The 15,496-nt window shown below is 41.3% G+C and overlaps 1 protein-coding gene across 8 annotated transcripts; it reads left to right on the top strand.

Annotated features, from left to right (window-relative positions):
• Positions 1-10,166: 10,166 nt before the first annotated feature.
• LOC123501864 (haloalkane dehalogenase-like) lies at positions 10,167-14,631 on the top strand. 8 transcript variants are annotated; one of them, XM_045250909.1, is made up of 3 exons: positions 10,167-10,229; positions 12,016-12,316; positions 12,626-14,631. In XM_045250909.1, the coding sequence occupies exons 2-3, from the start codon at positions 12,055-12,057 to the stop codon at positions 13,420-13,422; spliced, it is 1,059 nt and encodes a 352-aa protein (XP_045106844.1). In that variant the 5' UTR covers positions 10,167-10,229; positions 12,016-12,054; the 3' UTR covers positions 13,423-14,631. The 8 variants fall into 8 exon arrangements, with proteins under 8 accessions (XP_045106844.1, XP_045106840.1, XP_045106839.1 ...); XM_045250905.1 differs by having other exon boundaries at positions 10,207-10,342; XM_045250904.1 differs by lacking the exon at positions 10,167-10,229 and adding an exon at positions 10,236-10,944.
• The last annotated feature ends 865 nt before the right edge of the window (positions 14,632-15,496 follow it).

The following is a 15,496-nucleotide window of genomic DNA, read 5'->3' as shown; positions in this document are numbered from 1 at the left end:
GAGCGTTTGCATTTCTATCTTCCTGGAATTGATGGACGTCGAGGAGGATGCTACTGTAGTGTCGTTGGTAGTTAAAAAAAAAAATAGATAAGACTAGATCACTCAGTAAAAATAAAAAAAAAACCTAATAGAATACAAAATACAAATATATCTATCGAATCTGTTAGGATGATTGTGGTTACGACGGGTTTGGTTTGACTGTAGCACACCCAGTCTCACTAAAGCTGCCAATACTTAACACCAAGGAGTAACAGTCATGCTAGTACCTGTAGTTGAAGTAGTTAATGTAGAAAATTCTTCCAGTAGGGGATGAATTGTTGGATTATATAACAGCTAATCTCACCAAGGCTCTCAGTAATTATAAACAGTAATCGCCGTACCAACAATTGAGGTAGTTAGTGGGAAAACATTGCATTGGACAGCAAGGTAGTGGTACGATATTTTTTTTTATCATCTCATTTCTTATGGGGATTAATTGTTGGATATAACAATACGTAATCTCACCAAGGCTGTCAGTAATTATAAACAGTAACCGACGTACCAGCAGTTGAGGTAGTTAGTGGGAAAACATTGCATTGGAAAGCAAGGCAGTACGATAATGCTTTTTTTTATTAACTCATTTCTTCTGCGTAGGCTTATAATAGATTGGGTTGGATTTGTTTACATAACGACACTGGCACTTTGGCTGCCAAGAACGCCAAACTGTAACAGCCGTGTCAGTAGTTAAGGTAATTAGTGGATAAACATGCATGGATTTGATTGAAGATATTAAGTGAAATAAGAACTGGAAACAGAGAGAGAGAGAGAGAGAGAGAGAGAGAGAGAGAGAGAGAGAGAGAGAGAGAGAGAGAGAGAGAGAGAGAGAGAGAGAGAGAGAGAGAGAATAGTACCAACTGCACAATAGATATTTATGCTAAGAAAGTACTTATCTTTCATCACAAAAGACGCACCGGTAGCAGACATTTTGAAACAATCAACAACAAAATGAATCGAAAATAAAGGAAAGTCAATTAATAAGTAAATAGAAAATAACGCCAAAAATAAGAAGTATACAAACAAATACAAAAGATATCAATATATAAAAGAAACAACCAACACTGAGTAAGAATACCAATATCACTATTTCATTTTACAAGAGTGACAACTGACCGCAAACAAGCCATTTTCCTCTAATCTTAGACCCGTGTTCAGAAACGCTACGACTATTTTCCAAAACCACATCGATAATTACCAGCCTTCACAAGACCATTACATTTTCTCCTTATAATGATACAGACGTCAAGCTAACTTATCACTAGAACAATAATAACACCCTTAGAGTATCGTGTGACAACTACATGGTAACATCTAATGGAGGTGAGGCGGAGAAATATTTCAGAATACGGGCTTAGTATACGTAAATTGTCATTCCTAAACTATACAGGCAGTTCCATACCTTTTTCACTCCCTCCAGGTCGCGTCCATCCCTTGTAGTCCATTTGGGAAGAGCCAGGAAGCGCGATTAAACAAGATTAGAATATCACACAAGACTCATTCCCGGCAGGTACTGAGTGAGGCTTGGTTGATTTGAGTGACCGTGCCCCGCTAAGTGACGTAATACCTGCGCTGTGGAAACTAGTCCTCTATCTACTTAGGAAGCTTTACTAATCCTTTCCCTTCCGATACAGCCTTTGTTTTGGATTTAGTTTGGCTCATTTCGTTATTCTTGACTGTGAAAATTTGAAGATAATGGTGCAATTTGCGTCATATTAATATAGATGTTAGCTAGTTCGCTTCTCTCTCTCTCTCTCTCTCTCTCTCTCTCTCTCTCTCATTGCTTATTCCCATCTAAACCTTTACTTTATTTCCCTGACAGCAAAATAATTCATATGAACGTGAATTAACTGTCTCGTGTATAATTTTGACATGATATTTGGGGTTATTATGTACTGTTATACTTTTCTTTACAAATATTTCCTTAATTTTGCTTCTTTCACCACATTATACATTGTTGCTGGTGACGCAGAGAGAGAGAGAGAGAGAGAGAGAGAATTATTCCATTAGCCGCCGCAACAGCTGAGGTCATATGGCACCGCTAGGGTTAACGGGAGAACGCTACATCTACCACCGAACAGCTAGATTTGGCCAGGATTCGAACGCGACCCGCCTTAACCATGCAACTACGCCACCAGACCCCGAGAGAGAGAGAGAGAGAGAGAGAGAGAGAGAGAGAGAGATTCCTGGTGGTGGTGGAAAGTTAAATACGTGCTGGTATAGGAGAATAAAAAAAAAAATGGTGTGGCAGTGCTGGTGGTGTTAGTGAAAAGAGAAACTAAGTGAGAGATTGACCGATTGAGCGAGCGACTGACTGACTGAATTTGGCATCGAAGCAACGAGATCTCACAATAACAACAACAACAACAACAACAACAACAACAACAAAAGAAAAAAAAATGTGATAGTGGCCGTAGAACAAACTCTAAAAAAAAAAAAAAAAGGAAAGCTGAGCCATAATCTACAATATTTCAGCTTTTTACCACATAAACGCACTCCTGACTTGGCCTGATTCAAATTCCATTACCAAAAGTTAGAGGGACACTTCTTTCTCTCACCCTGTTTACAAATTGGGGTTTGGTATACAGTTCTGACATTTACTCTATATTTTTTCTTTTTTTTCTTTTTTTACTCTCGCTTCTTTGTTTTCCTTATTTCATACCGTTTCTTTTTCTTTTGTTACTTTCTTTTCTTCGTTTTCTTTACACAACTTTTTTTTTATTTGTGTTGTAGATATTCTGAAACAGTAACGGTTTGATTTGTCCTCTCTCTCTCTCTCTCTCTCTCTCTCTCTCTCTCTCTCTCTCTCTCTCTCTCTCTCTCAATTGTATTTTTTGACACCAATGCAATATATGAAGCCAATTAGCCCATCCATGTCTTTTTTTTTTTATCTCACCTTGACAGCAACACATTGATTTAGGCATTGAAGTATAAATCACACAATTCGTGTAAAATGCCCCATACAAATGACCAGAATTTCCCTTTGCTTTATTTTCCTCCTTTTCTGAGAGGAATTGTTTTCCTTCACCAGCAAAACACAAACACATCATCCAAACACTTTAAAACTGCTAAGAAAAAAGTCATTGTAATATCTACATATATTTTTATGTATATATATATATATATATATATATATATATATATATATATATATATATATATATATATATATATATATATATATATATATACTGCATGCCTCCCTCCTCCTGCGGCCACGCTGCTCAAGGTTTTCTTCTTCCTCTCATCCCTATTCTGTCCAACTCTATTGCAAGAGTTAACCAGTACGCTCAATCATTCATCCCTTTCACTGGTAAACTCTGGAACTCCCTCCCTGCATCTGTATTTCCAAATTCTTACATCTTGTCTTCTTTTAAGAGGGTGGTATCGAGGCATTTGCTCCCCTTATTCTGGCTGACGGTTTTGGCACTTTTTTTACTCTTTGGAGAGCCAGCGCTCAAGTGGGCTTTTTTCTAACTTTCTTTTTTTTGCCCTTGGATGGCCCTCTTCCCTACGTAAAAAAAAAAAAAAAAAGATATAATAGATAAATGGGAATATTAAGTGATTCTTCCTTTTCATTTTTCTCCTTTCATATATATATATATATATATATATATATATATATATATATATATATATATATATATATATATATATATATATATATATATATATATATATGAAAGGAGAAAAATGAAAAGGAACTGCCAGACGAATCTCCCTCGTCGCTCGCCGGAAAAAACTATTGTACTCTTTAATCGCAGGATCACGCCAAGCTAAGACATACAGCCTCATTCCACCGTAATATAAAGATATCATTATGGGAATGGGATAATTGAAGGCAAGGCTCAAATAAAACACTACACATTTATTTTCTGCAGGGAATATTTTTGACGGCCCTGGTACACGCGCCAGAGGCTGGATGCACCACCTGGGCTGTGGTCATCAGAGAGAACGGGAAAGGGAATGACTCGGTTAAATTACATAATTAATTTGATTTGAAAAAAAGACTTTTTGAAAAAACGAAGCCACGGCTGAATGCATGATATTATATGACGTGATAAATATTTAAACTAATTTTCAAAATATCAAAATATCCCCAGCTTAAATAGTTTTTATTGAATGTCTAAATTAATTAAGTTAAAGTAAAGAAAACTTTTCACCAGTAACTTTCCTAAAACGTTCTGAAAAGTTGAACCATTTTCACTTGGCCAGTATTTTCAAACATAAGATACTTATAACACCCTAAAAACCCTAATGGACACACTTAAGACACCCAAAATACACACCAAATCAACAAAAATCATTATAAAGAACATTAGGATTAAATGGGACACTTACTTAAATATTACACCTTGGCTCCCTCTCCTATTCCGCATCTATTTCTCATTTCTTCTTCGTCCTCCTCCTCTGTTTCTCTTCTTCTTCCTTCTATTGCCTCCATCTACACGTATGAACCTAGATACACATCAAAACACTAGACATTGGACAAAATATTGAGGAAATGGAGGGTAACTTAAGTATTGTGGCTTTGCTCCTCGTCCTCTTCCTCCTCCCTTTCTCCTTCATTCCTCTTTATCCTCCTTTATTTCTCCTTTTATCTTCATTTTCCTACCAATATCTACACACCTGAACCTAGAAACACACGAAAACACGTAGAAATCGGTAAATATTAAGCAAAATATTGACGAACTGCAGTTTTAGAAAAGAAGCGCCAGCCTGGGGCTATGATGAGTCACCACCTGGACTGTGGTCCTCAGAGAGAACGGGAAAGGGGATGACTCGGTTAAATTACGTAATTAATTTGATTTGAAAAATAACTTTTAGAAAAATCGAAGCCACGGCTGAATGCATGATATTTTATGAGGTGACAAATTTTTAGAATAATTTTCAAAATATCAAAATACGCCCTGCTTAATTAGTTTTTAGTAAATGTCTAAATTAATTAAGTTAAAGTAAAGAAAACTTTTCACCAATAACTTTCCTAAAATGTTATGAAAGGTTGAACTTGGCGAATATTTTCAAACATTTTAAGGAGTCTGAGCTATCTTTTAAGGCATTCTACAGCGACTTAGACTGAGAAGCAAAAACGTGAGTAAATAAACTAAAGAAAAATAAGACTTGTTTTAAAGCACCAAACACCATTTCAAAGTCTACATATTTCGCTCATTATATCAATATCACATTTAAAAGAACACATTCCATTCTATGATAGCGTAAAGGCCCACTTACAGCTTAAAATGAAAAAGCTCAAAGTGAGAAGAAAAATTTTGATCGTTCAAAAGACTAACATACGCCATGAAACACCACTAAACGCTACATATTTACCTAACACAAGCGGAAAACACACTTCAAACACAACAAAACATATATGGAAACCATAAAAACAAACCATGGAAGCGTGATATTACTATTAGGAAATATTTAAAAAAAAAAAAAAAGTACTCAGCAGGCGGCTTGGGTGGTGGTTGTTGGCTAGGGCCCCCGTGGGAGAGGGGGCCTGTCGGCAAAAACCGCCGGTGTTTCCGCCTCTTTTCTAAACCTGCAGTTCGTGTATATTTTGCCTAATATTTACTGATTTCTACGTGTTTTCGTGTGTTTCTAGGTTTAGGTGTGTAGATATTGGTAGCAAAATGAAGATAAAAGGAGAAATAAAAGAGGATAAGAAAGAAAGAAAAGGAGAAAGAGAGGAGGAGCTAAGCCACAATACTTAAGTTACCCTCCATATCCTCAATATTTTATCCAATATCTAGTGTTTTGATATGTTTCTAGGCTCATACGTGTAGATGAAAGCAATAGAAGGAAGAAGAAGAGAAAAAAATGATGAGGACGAAGAGGAAATTATAAATAGATTCGAATTAGGCGAGGGAGCCAAGGTGTAATATTTAGGTAAGTGTCCCTTTTAATCCTAACGTTCCTTATAATGTTTTTTTTTTTTTTTTTGGCTTGGTGTGCATTTTGGGTGTTTTAAGTGTGTCCACTAGGGTGTTTTGGGTGTTATAAGTATGTTTTGGGTGCGTTTCTTGTTTTTTGAGTGTGTATTAGATTTTTTAGCTATATTTTACGAATTTTACGTGTGTTTTAGAGGTGTGTTTAATTATTTGGATGTTTTTAGTGTGTTTTGTAACTATTTTCAGGTGTTTGTTGGTGTATTGAGTGTGTTTTGTGTTAGTTTTGAATGTTTTAGTGGTGTGTGTGTTTTTTAGGGATCTTTTAGTGTGTGTGTGTGTGTGTGTGTGTGTGTGTGTGTGTGTGTGTGTGTTTATGTATGTGTGTGTGTGTGTGTGTGTGTGTGTGTGTGTGTGTGTGTGTGTGTGTGTGTGTGTGTGTGTGTGAGAAGGGGCGGTTGATTTGAGTATATGTAGGGAGTTTTTAGTGAGTTTCATGTGTTTCGAACCATTTTGAGTTGATCTGTGGTTTTTTAGTGTGTTTTGTTATGCTATTGAGTTTCTGAAGTGGTTTGTATGTGTATGGCTTCCCGTGGGTGTGTTTGAATGAATTATGTCAATATAAGGTGTTTTTAGTAAATTTTCAGGGCCTGAAAAGGCTGCTTCAGTGTCAATGGGCCCTTATAACAAATGTCCTTCATCAGTGAATACCCGTTCTGTGCGCAGGTAACATATAGAGGGAGGTCGACGTGGAGGAACATGCGGGCGATGAATTTACGGATAAGGTTAGCCACACATTGCATCATGTTGACTGTCCTCGGCTGTTGAATAAGGTTGTGGAGGCCTGTATCTCCGTGTTCTTCCCTGGAAAAGTGAATATGTAGAGGTGTGTTGCTTGTTGTTGTTTTTGTTGTGGTGGTGGTGGTGTTCTGGTATTTGTTGCAATAGTTGTTGTTGTTGTTGTTGCTGTTTTTATTCTATTGTTTCATGTTAAGATTTTTCATTTCTCTCTCTCTCTCTCTCTCTCTCTCTCTCTCTCTCTTTACTATAGTCTGACCATTTTATGAAGATCACTTAGCCGTTGGCTTTTTCGGGGATTTCCCGGCCTGCGGCGCTGCCAAACCTTGTACTGGGCAAATTAAGGGATTAGAGCCTGTGTCAATGAGAACCTTGCTTCCCACACCACCTCTCTCTCTCTCTCTCTCTCTCTCTCTCTCTCTCTCTCTCTCTCCATATAGAATTTACATTTCATGCAAATATATTTCTATCAGAGATCTATACTTACTTATAAATTACTAGAATTTGAGAAAAAAAATCTGCTTGTCAGTCTCTCTCTCTCTCTCTCTCTCTCTCTCTCTCTCTCTCTCTCTCTCTCTCTCTCTCTCTCTAAAAGAACAGTGATAGTAGTAGAAAATTTTACGATAATACAGAAAAAGGAAAGAAGTAAATTAACTATTGTTTCGCCTCGCTTTCCGGATTCCCCAACCCCCTCTCTGTATTTTTTTTCCATTTTCTTTTCTTTCTTTCTCCTTTTTCTATATTCTTTGTTTCCTCAAATTTTCTTCTCCCTTTCCTCCTTCTGCTCCTCCTCCTCTTTCTCTTCCTGCTCATGCTCCTCCTCCTCTTTTCTTCCTGCTCCTGCTCCTCCTCCTCTTTTTTTTCCTGCTCCTGCTCCTCTTCCTCTTTTTCTTCCTGCTTCTGCTCCTCTTCCTCTTTCTCTTCCTGCTCCTGCTCCTGCTCCTCCTCCTCTTTCTCTTCTTGCTCCTACTCCTCCTCCTCTTTCTGTTCCTGCTCCTACTCCTCCTCCTCTTTCTGTTCCTGCTCCTACTCCTCCTCCTCTTTCTCTTCCTGCTCCTGCTCCTCCTCCTCTTTCTCTTCCTGCTCCTGCTGCTCCTCCTCTTTCTGTTCTTGCTCCTACTCCTCCTCCTCTTTCTCTTCCTGCTCCTGCTGCTCCTCCTCTTTCTCTTCCTGCTCTTGCTCTTTCTCCTCTTTCTCTTCCTGCTCCTGCTGCTCCTCCTCTTTCTCTTCCTGTTCCTGCTCCTTCTCCTCTTTCTGTTCCTGTTCCTGCTCCTCCTCCTCTTTCTCTTCCTGCTCCTGCTGCTCCTCCTCTTTCTCTTCCTGCTCCTGCTGCTCCTCCTCTTACTCTTCCTGCTCCTGCTCTCTTTCTCTTCTTCCTCCTCCTCCTCCTCCTCCTCCTCCTCCTCCTCCTCCTCCTCCTCCTCCTCCCCAGCCCTAATCACTCGTTCTGTAAGTTTGTTATATACAAGTAATTGTTTGGTTTGTAAGGCCTTGTGATGTTGTTAACTCACTTGTATTATTACTATATAAGTACAGGATAAGTTGTAGTACCTCTGCATGCAGTAGTATCCAATAATAAACTTTTTTTATAATAATGTTGATATATCCTTGGTCGCTAGGCTGATCCAGACAGTGGTGCCACCTTTCTTCCAGGCTTCCACCACCCCTCCATCCAAGGATTCTATAGTATATTGTATCTTCCTTGGCCCCATCCTTCACCACCACCACTCAGCCAGCGGGCAGTGTTTTGTGGAGGATGGAAGAGGTTGGAGGTGGGCCGATCAGCTCAATACCTCTGCAACTTTTACGCCTGTCTTCGGTCGCCTTGTCCTCTCTCCTTCCGTCTCCCTCCTTATTCGATCTCTATAAGACTGCCACAGTAGACTTTATTTACAAAACACCCGCTTTACAACACCCTACAGTGCCACCAACAAAACACCCGCTTTACAACACCCTACAGTGCCACCACCTATATCCATAAGCCATAATTTGCAGGATGAACGTAGCTACTACGTAAAATTATTACTGGGAAAGTGAAAAGGTTGTTTTCTAAATTTGGTATTATTTGATCTTTTTATTAGGCCATTCTTTAGATCTTTTAATATTATGAGTGGTCACACTCATTCTTTAGATCTTTTAATATTATGAGTGGTCACACTGATTGCAACTGAGAAGCCTTAATTGTAGCTAGTGCAGTGCTTGCTCAAACGATGAAAACATCCGATTCGGATGAGCATTGCACAACCTGTGGTTAAGATTTTCTCAAGCGGGGAACCAACACCGCGATTATTACCCACACTCTTATGCTTATTTTCTGGCTGATTCCCATAGAGCTTTTTTCACCTGCCGAAGGGATATAAGGCTTGTTAAGGTTGGGAAAGAAAAATAGAGGAAAAACAAGTCGTGGGATATAACAACATGTAAATGAGGAGCATGAAGGATATAGGCCCTAACTGTTTGCCCTTATTGACTGCAGGCCTTTCATCCCCATCAAAAACAAAATAAAATAAATAAATAAATAAAAATAAATAGATAAGGCCCCTTTGAAAGTTTGTTTTCTCTCGAGCAATATAAACACTGAACAGTGCATGTGGGAAGGTTGCTCACACCGCAGCCTTTCAGGTGCAACTGTGAGACTGTGGTGAGAAGTAACTGACAGATTGTAGATAGTATTGTTGCGAAGGTGTATTGCAGCAGCCTCCCAGATATGTACGTGTGCCTGTGTGAGTGTGGAGCAGCGTCATAAGAGAGTACATATGGGTAGTACATATGAGTACATATGTGCAGACTTTAGCTAGAGGGTGAACGAGGTGTTGGTTGCTCGTGTTTATGAAACTGTCACACCTTAATGGAAGGGACGCTGAGCTGGGCCTCCATGACGGATATATGACCCCGGAAGTCACGGGGAGATAAGAGTGTGTGTGTGTGTGTGTGTATGGGTGAGGGCACTGGCCAGCCCTGGGATAATTGTCATACGGTACCGTGTAAATAAATGCATGCATGTGTGAATTGCTTGTAGCCAGCATTATCAGGGATATATTGGTAATTAGCGGTTAAGGTAGATAGCGTTACCTAATAAGCTGAAATAGACTCGTAAGGACATTGCCTGGCAGGTGCGACGGCACAGGAGGCGTGGTTTGTGGGGCACTGTGTGGCACCGACGAGGACAGAGGACAGGAGTGTAGCAAGAGACCTCGAAGGAACAAGTCGTACTCTGGGGAGCAGTCAGAGAGTGAACGAGAGACAGAGAGACAGTGAAGTGCCTGACGAACTAACAAAGTGTTACCCGTACTTTGTTGCCGCCCCCTGCCCCGTCCTGTGTGGCGCTGCCACCTGTTCCCGGTGACTCGTGTATAGTTGCTGTAATATAGAGAAATAAGGAAGAAGCGTTTCCTTCTCCCCACTCTGTGTGACTGAGCTGAGTGAGAGTGGGTGCTAATAGAAGCAGACAGCCAGGCCTGAAAGAGCGATCTGCCCGCCGCTCCACCCCAGCCGAGCCGCGCCACCCAGGTAAAGCCCTTCTCCCCGACACACACGCCCCGAATCCCGAGAAGATTGTGAGGCGTTCCCTCCCTGAAGAAGAAGCTGAAGGAGGGTCGCAGCAGTACGTAGCAGCTTGTGAAGTAATAATTAGTGGTTTACATGGCATAAGGAATACGAATGACTATAACAAAATTGTGCCTTATAAGGAAAGAAGACTGTCACATCGTCACCTAAACACAAACACGTCTTTAATGAGATGCAGGTGAAAACCAGCTGGTTTTCTTTTGACGACACGTAAACAAGACTTGCCATATCACGGTGCGGAGTTAACCAAGTGAGCTGAGTGAGTGAAAATAAGAGAGACAAGTGAGTCAGTTCATAAAGGAGTGCTTCTCTATCATATATTGGTTATCTGTCGGACAATCTCGCACGGGTAGCCCATATAACACACACACACACACACACACTGGCCTCTGGTGGGAGCAGTAAAGTCTCGTGGACCACTATGCAATACGAGAAGGTAGACCAGGCAGCAAAATTAATCACATTTAGAATAGATATGTTCACAGACAAACTGGAACCTCAGTCGTGAGAAGATCCCATACAAGACGGAACAGCAGCAGCACAAAAAAAGTCAAGGTTCAAAAGTCAGACTAATTAAGATAGCGGGCTTATCATAGGGTCTTAAAGTGATGGAGGAGTTGCCATAGATATCTGCCACTCCACTGGTTACTGGGATAAGGTTAGTACACCCTGACCCTTCTGCCTCTTGATTTTGTTACTTTGGGAACACTACCCAGCAGGAGGCTGAGGTATATTAGAGTTGCTGTTTATTAAGGAGATAATTTATATGGTTTCTATGCAGGTATTATTGCTTCATTTTGTGTATCATGTTACTTAAGAACCTAATTTCGTACATATCAGAGAGAGAGAGAGAGAGATTGATCACACTATGCTAATTGTGGGAATGCTTTCAAGTTCAGGAGAAAAAAAAAATAACATGAAAAATTCTAAAAAAAAGGTAGGGAATAGCTATACCATAAATCTCACAATGCTATTTTAACCTTCTGATTTGACTACCTTTGCTAACTAGGGGGAGCTGCACTATGCTAACTGGTGAAATTTCTGTTTCACATGATAAGTACTGTACAATCTATATTTTTTCTCCTTTATCTACAAGAAGCCTGGAGAGCTGGTGGGTAGATGGGTTTTAAGGTAAAGAATCTGGGGTATGGCAAAGTTGGATATTTATGAGGAAGTCTAAGGATGAAGTACCATAATTTGAAAATGGAGAGTCTCTAGCATAATCTAACCTAACCTAACATTGTTTAATCGGAAGCCAGCTCTGGTTAGGTTAGACCTGTACTGAGTGAAACTAAAGCCTCAGCACTGAAAACTTTGAATCTTTCTATCAGTCAGTCATTTCACTTTTATTTGTGTTGTTCAATAATATGTTAAACTTTTACTATGTTACATGTATGAGTAGCTGGCTGTGACAAGGACCCAGGCACCAACTACCATGAAGTAGCTGTAATTAAAGATGTATTCTATTATATAATTTTCCCAACATTTTATAAATAACATTAATGTGATTGTATCAGTATTGAGTTTGCAGCTGACATTAATTAATCATAGTTGTGTAATGTCATTTCTAAGATGTTGGATAATTATGGAATAGGATATATTTTCAACTCATTTTTCCAGCTGTTAGCACTTGGCCCTGTGTCATAGCCAGCTACTCAAGTAAAGCTTGAGAAGCCATGGCAGTCAGGAGATACTTAGAATTAATGCTCATTAAAGTCTCAATGTACAGGTGTGAGAGTCAGCTGTTGGTCTGCAGGAGAGGAGCATCATGGGGCAGATGAAGCGTTACTTCAAGCGCCTGGTGGTGTTCCCTGCCATCATCATCACCTTCCAGTGCCTCTACCTCCTGAGGAAGGCAGTGGAAGTTGTGGCGAGTGTCCTGCGGCCAGTGAGGCACCCAGCGGTGGTCAGGACGCCAGAGGAGTGTTTTAAGGGATTGGAAGCCTTGGGGTACTCCTTCAGACCAAACTATGTGGAGCTGCCAGTCGGGGGAGGGAAGATGCTGCCCAGGGTGCACTACATTGATGAAGGTATGTGAGACAGAGAGAGAGAGAGAGAGAGAGAGAGAGAGAGAGAGAGAGAGACAGACAGACAGACAGACAGACAGACAAAAAATAAGTAGAATTCTAAGATTCTAAATTGAATTTCTTAGAAAATTTGCTATTTCATATGTAGCCTCTTGCAGGAAAATTTTGAATTGCCGTTTCTATTTCTTAATGATTTTTATTACTAGTGTGTAATCAATAAGAATAAAGGTATTCTACAATATAATGTAACTAGCTAAATCTTAAGTGTTTTATGAGACTGTGTAAGTGACACACATGTTGGTGGTGGTACAGGGCCAAGAGATGCCAGCGAGACCATCCTTTGTCTGCATGGGGAGCCCAGCTGGTCCTTCCTGTACCGTCACATGGTGCCGGGCCTGGTCAGGGCCGGCTACCGTGTGGTGGTGCCAGACTTCATAGGGTTTGGCAAGTCTGACAAGTTCACTCACCCTGAGAGCTACAGCCATGAGTTGCACTGCATGACCCTGCGGCTGCTGCTGGACCACCTGAGGCTGCGAGACATCACACTGGTCTGCCAGGACTGGGGGGGCCTCACAGGGCTCCCTGTGGTCAGGGACTGCTCACACCTGTTCTCCCGCTTGGTCATCATGAACACTGGCCTGCCTGTGGGGACCAGCAGGTCTGAGAAGCTCATGCAGGCAATACCATTCCTGGTGTGGCGCACCTTCTGCCAGATGGTGGGCACCGCACTGCCAGTGGGGCGGCTCTTCAACATGGCCCTGGTCAACCCCAAGCCTGAAGTGGTGAAGGGGTATGAAGCGCCCTTCCCCTCATCCCTCCACAAGGCTGGGGCAGCTCAGTGGCCCCTGCTGGTGCCCCTCACTGCCAACACACCTGTTGCTGCAGACATGCAGGCCACCAGGGACTTCCTGGCCAAAGTGTGGAAGCGGCCAGCACTGGTGATGTTCTCTGATGGGGACCCCATCACCCGGGGCCAGGAGAAGGTCTTCCTTCGCCTGATGCCTCACGCCTGCACCAAGACTGTCTGTGGTGCAAAACATTTCCTGCAGGAGGACAAAGGGGAGGAGCTCACAGCACACATTGTCAGCTTCATTGGGGACAAGCTGTAGGCTGCATTGGTGGCGGTGTGTGTGGAAACCGTCCTGGCCCAGCACTCTCACTCTGCCTCTCTATCCTGTGTATCCATATCTATGCAACAAATGTTCCCATCCTCATCTTATGCTGAAAATGTTGTGATGAATTACATTGGGATTCATTTATGGATGGACAGCTTCAGTTTTCATATTATGAAGATCAAATTGATAAATGAATAGATATGACAACCACAGTATTAATCAATTGCTCAGATCTTCCAATCACATAAGGAATACTTTCTTAATCAGTCAGTTTTTATCAGCACTTGATTGCCTTGTAAGCCTAATATTGTATTATCATAATTAGGGAAGAAAAATGAGAAAAAAACTTCTCTTACATTGACCACAGTAGGTAACAAGAAACCACATCCTTAGTATTCTCCATAAAAGCAAAAATAAATAAATGAATAAAAAGTAGATAAATAAATAAATAGAAAATAAATGAAAATGATAAATTAATGAATAAGTATATGTGTTTGTAATCTTCTTCCTTGATATGTTGACCATTGAGAACAGGAACACAAGGATGAATCTAAACTATCATAGGGAGCACACAGGAAAGAACAAACACCAAGGGAAATGCAAGACACTAGCCCTTATCTTCATGAACAACTCACTAGTCACTGTAAGCACCATGTAATTTATAGTATGTAAACAAATGTCTGTGTGTCAGGTACTGGTAGCTGAACAGTGTCTCGCTGCAGAAAGATTAATGCATAGGTGGGTGATACTCAAGTCCCTCTGCTCTGTTCCTTTCAGTTGTCTTTCATGATGTACAGGAGAGGTGCTGACTGTTCTTCCAAACTGGCTGAGTGTCTCTCTTTACTGCAGGGAGATAATTCACCAGGAACTGTATGTGATCAACTGAGCTTGTGAAATAGGTAATGAATTTTTTTGTCAAAGGTAGGTGTGAAGGGAATGTTTATTAGAATACATTGTTTGTTACACATGAATGAAGAACTCGGATGCTGCCTTGTGTAGATCAAGTGGGTGTGTGCAGCTTCTTTATTTTCTTAGAAGAATTACTATAGCAATATAGTTGCCATATACTAAGCTGAGGTACAAGCCATGTCTCCTGCCTCTTCTTTTCAGCCTGGGATCTTATTAATGCACTCACATTTGCTGTGAAAGGAGGGAGTGTATTATTCTGTAACATCATGACAGCAATTAAAAGAGACAAGTGTTTAGGATTTTTTATATTGTTTGTACCACTGTCTGTTGTTGGCAAGTTTAAGCTGGTATATTTTGTCTGGGTAATAACTTCCTTTAGCAGATTTAATCTTCTTAATAACTCTGTTCCTTAGTTTCCTGTATTGGACTGGGCAAGAGTGGAAAGCCCAGTTCCACTGACGTATGAGTCTTTTGATGCCGGGTGTCATCCACGGGGTATCAGATGGGTGCACTGTGACGCTATTTGCTGGGAAGCAGCGATGGAAAGCGTTCATGGTGGTGGCAATGTAAGCAGTTGCGCCATTTGGTGTGGACGTCCTCCACTTTCAGCACCTCAGTCCACGGGTGATATGTCACCCATTGCCCAAACTCCCTCATGGCTGAGTTAGGCACAGGGCATTAGGTCTTGGTGACAGCTGACCAGCGGCGCAAGGTGGTGGGTGTCGGGGTCCACAGGATGGAGAGATGGCTGTTGCTTCCTGGGGAGGCAGCAGTCTGGGAGGCAAACATTGCCGACTCAGGCCAGTCATGATAAGAGGGAGGGTGGCTGCTGGTGGGTGGGGTAGTACATGATGTGGGTGAGGTTAAGTTGGTGTAGAATGCTGCTGATATCAAGGTGATTGAAATCCCCATGGGGTGTAGATGACCAGCTTGATAGCATGATCCCTCACTCTCTGAGCATCAGCAGTGTCCATGATGTGTTCGGTGTGCACCTGTGATGGGGGCGGTGGTAAGCGACACAGGATAGTGGAGGCTGTATTGCTGGGATGGCAGGATGGCATATCACACCCACAGGACCACCACTCCAAGAGAGACATCTACAGGATGGTGTGAGGGGTTGAGGATTGAGTAGCAAAACAGTGTTACACCACTGCCTCTG

This window comes from Portunus trituberculatus, chromosome 10 (genome assembly GCF_017591435.1).
Source record: "Portunus trituberculatus isolate SZX2019 chromosome 10, ASM1759143v1, whole genome shotgun sequence".
Classification (NCBI taxonomy): domain Eukaryota; kingdom Metazoa; phylum Arthropoda; class Malacostraca; order Decapoda; family Portunidae; genus Portunus; species Portunus trituberculatus.
The sequence above is the reverse complement of the archived record's forward strand: the minus strand, read 5'-3'. Positions and strand labels throughout refer to the sequence as shown.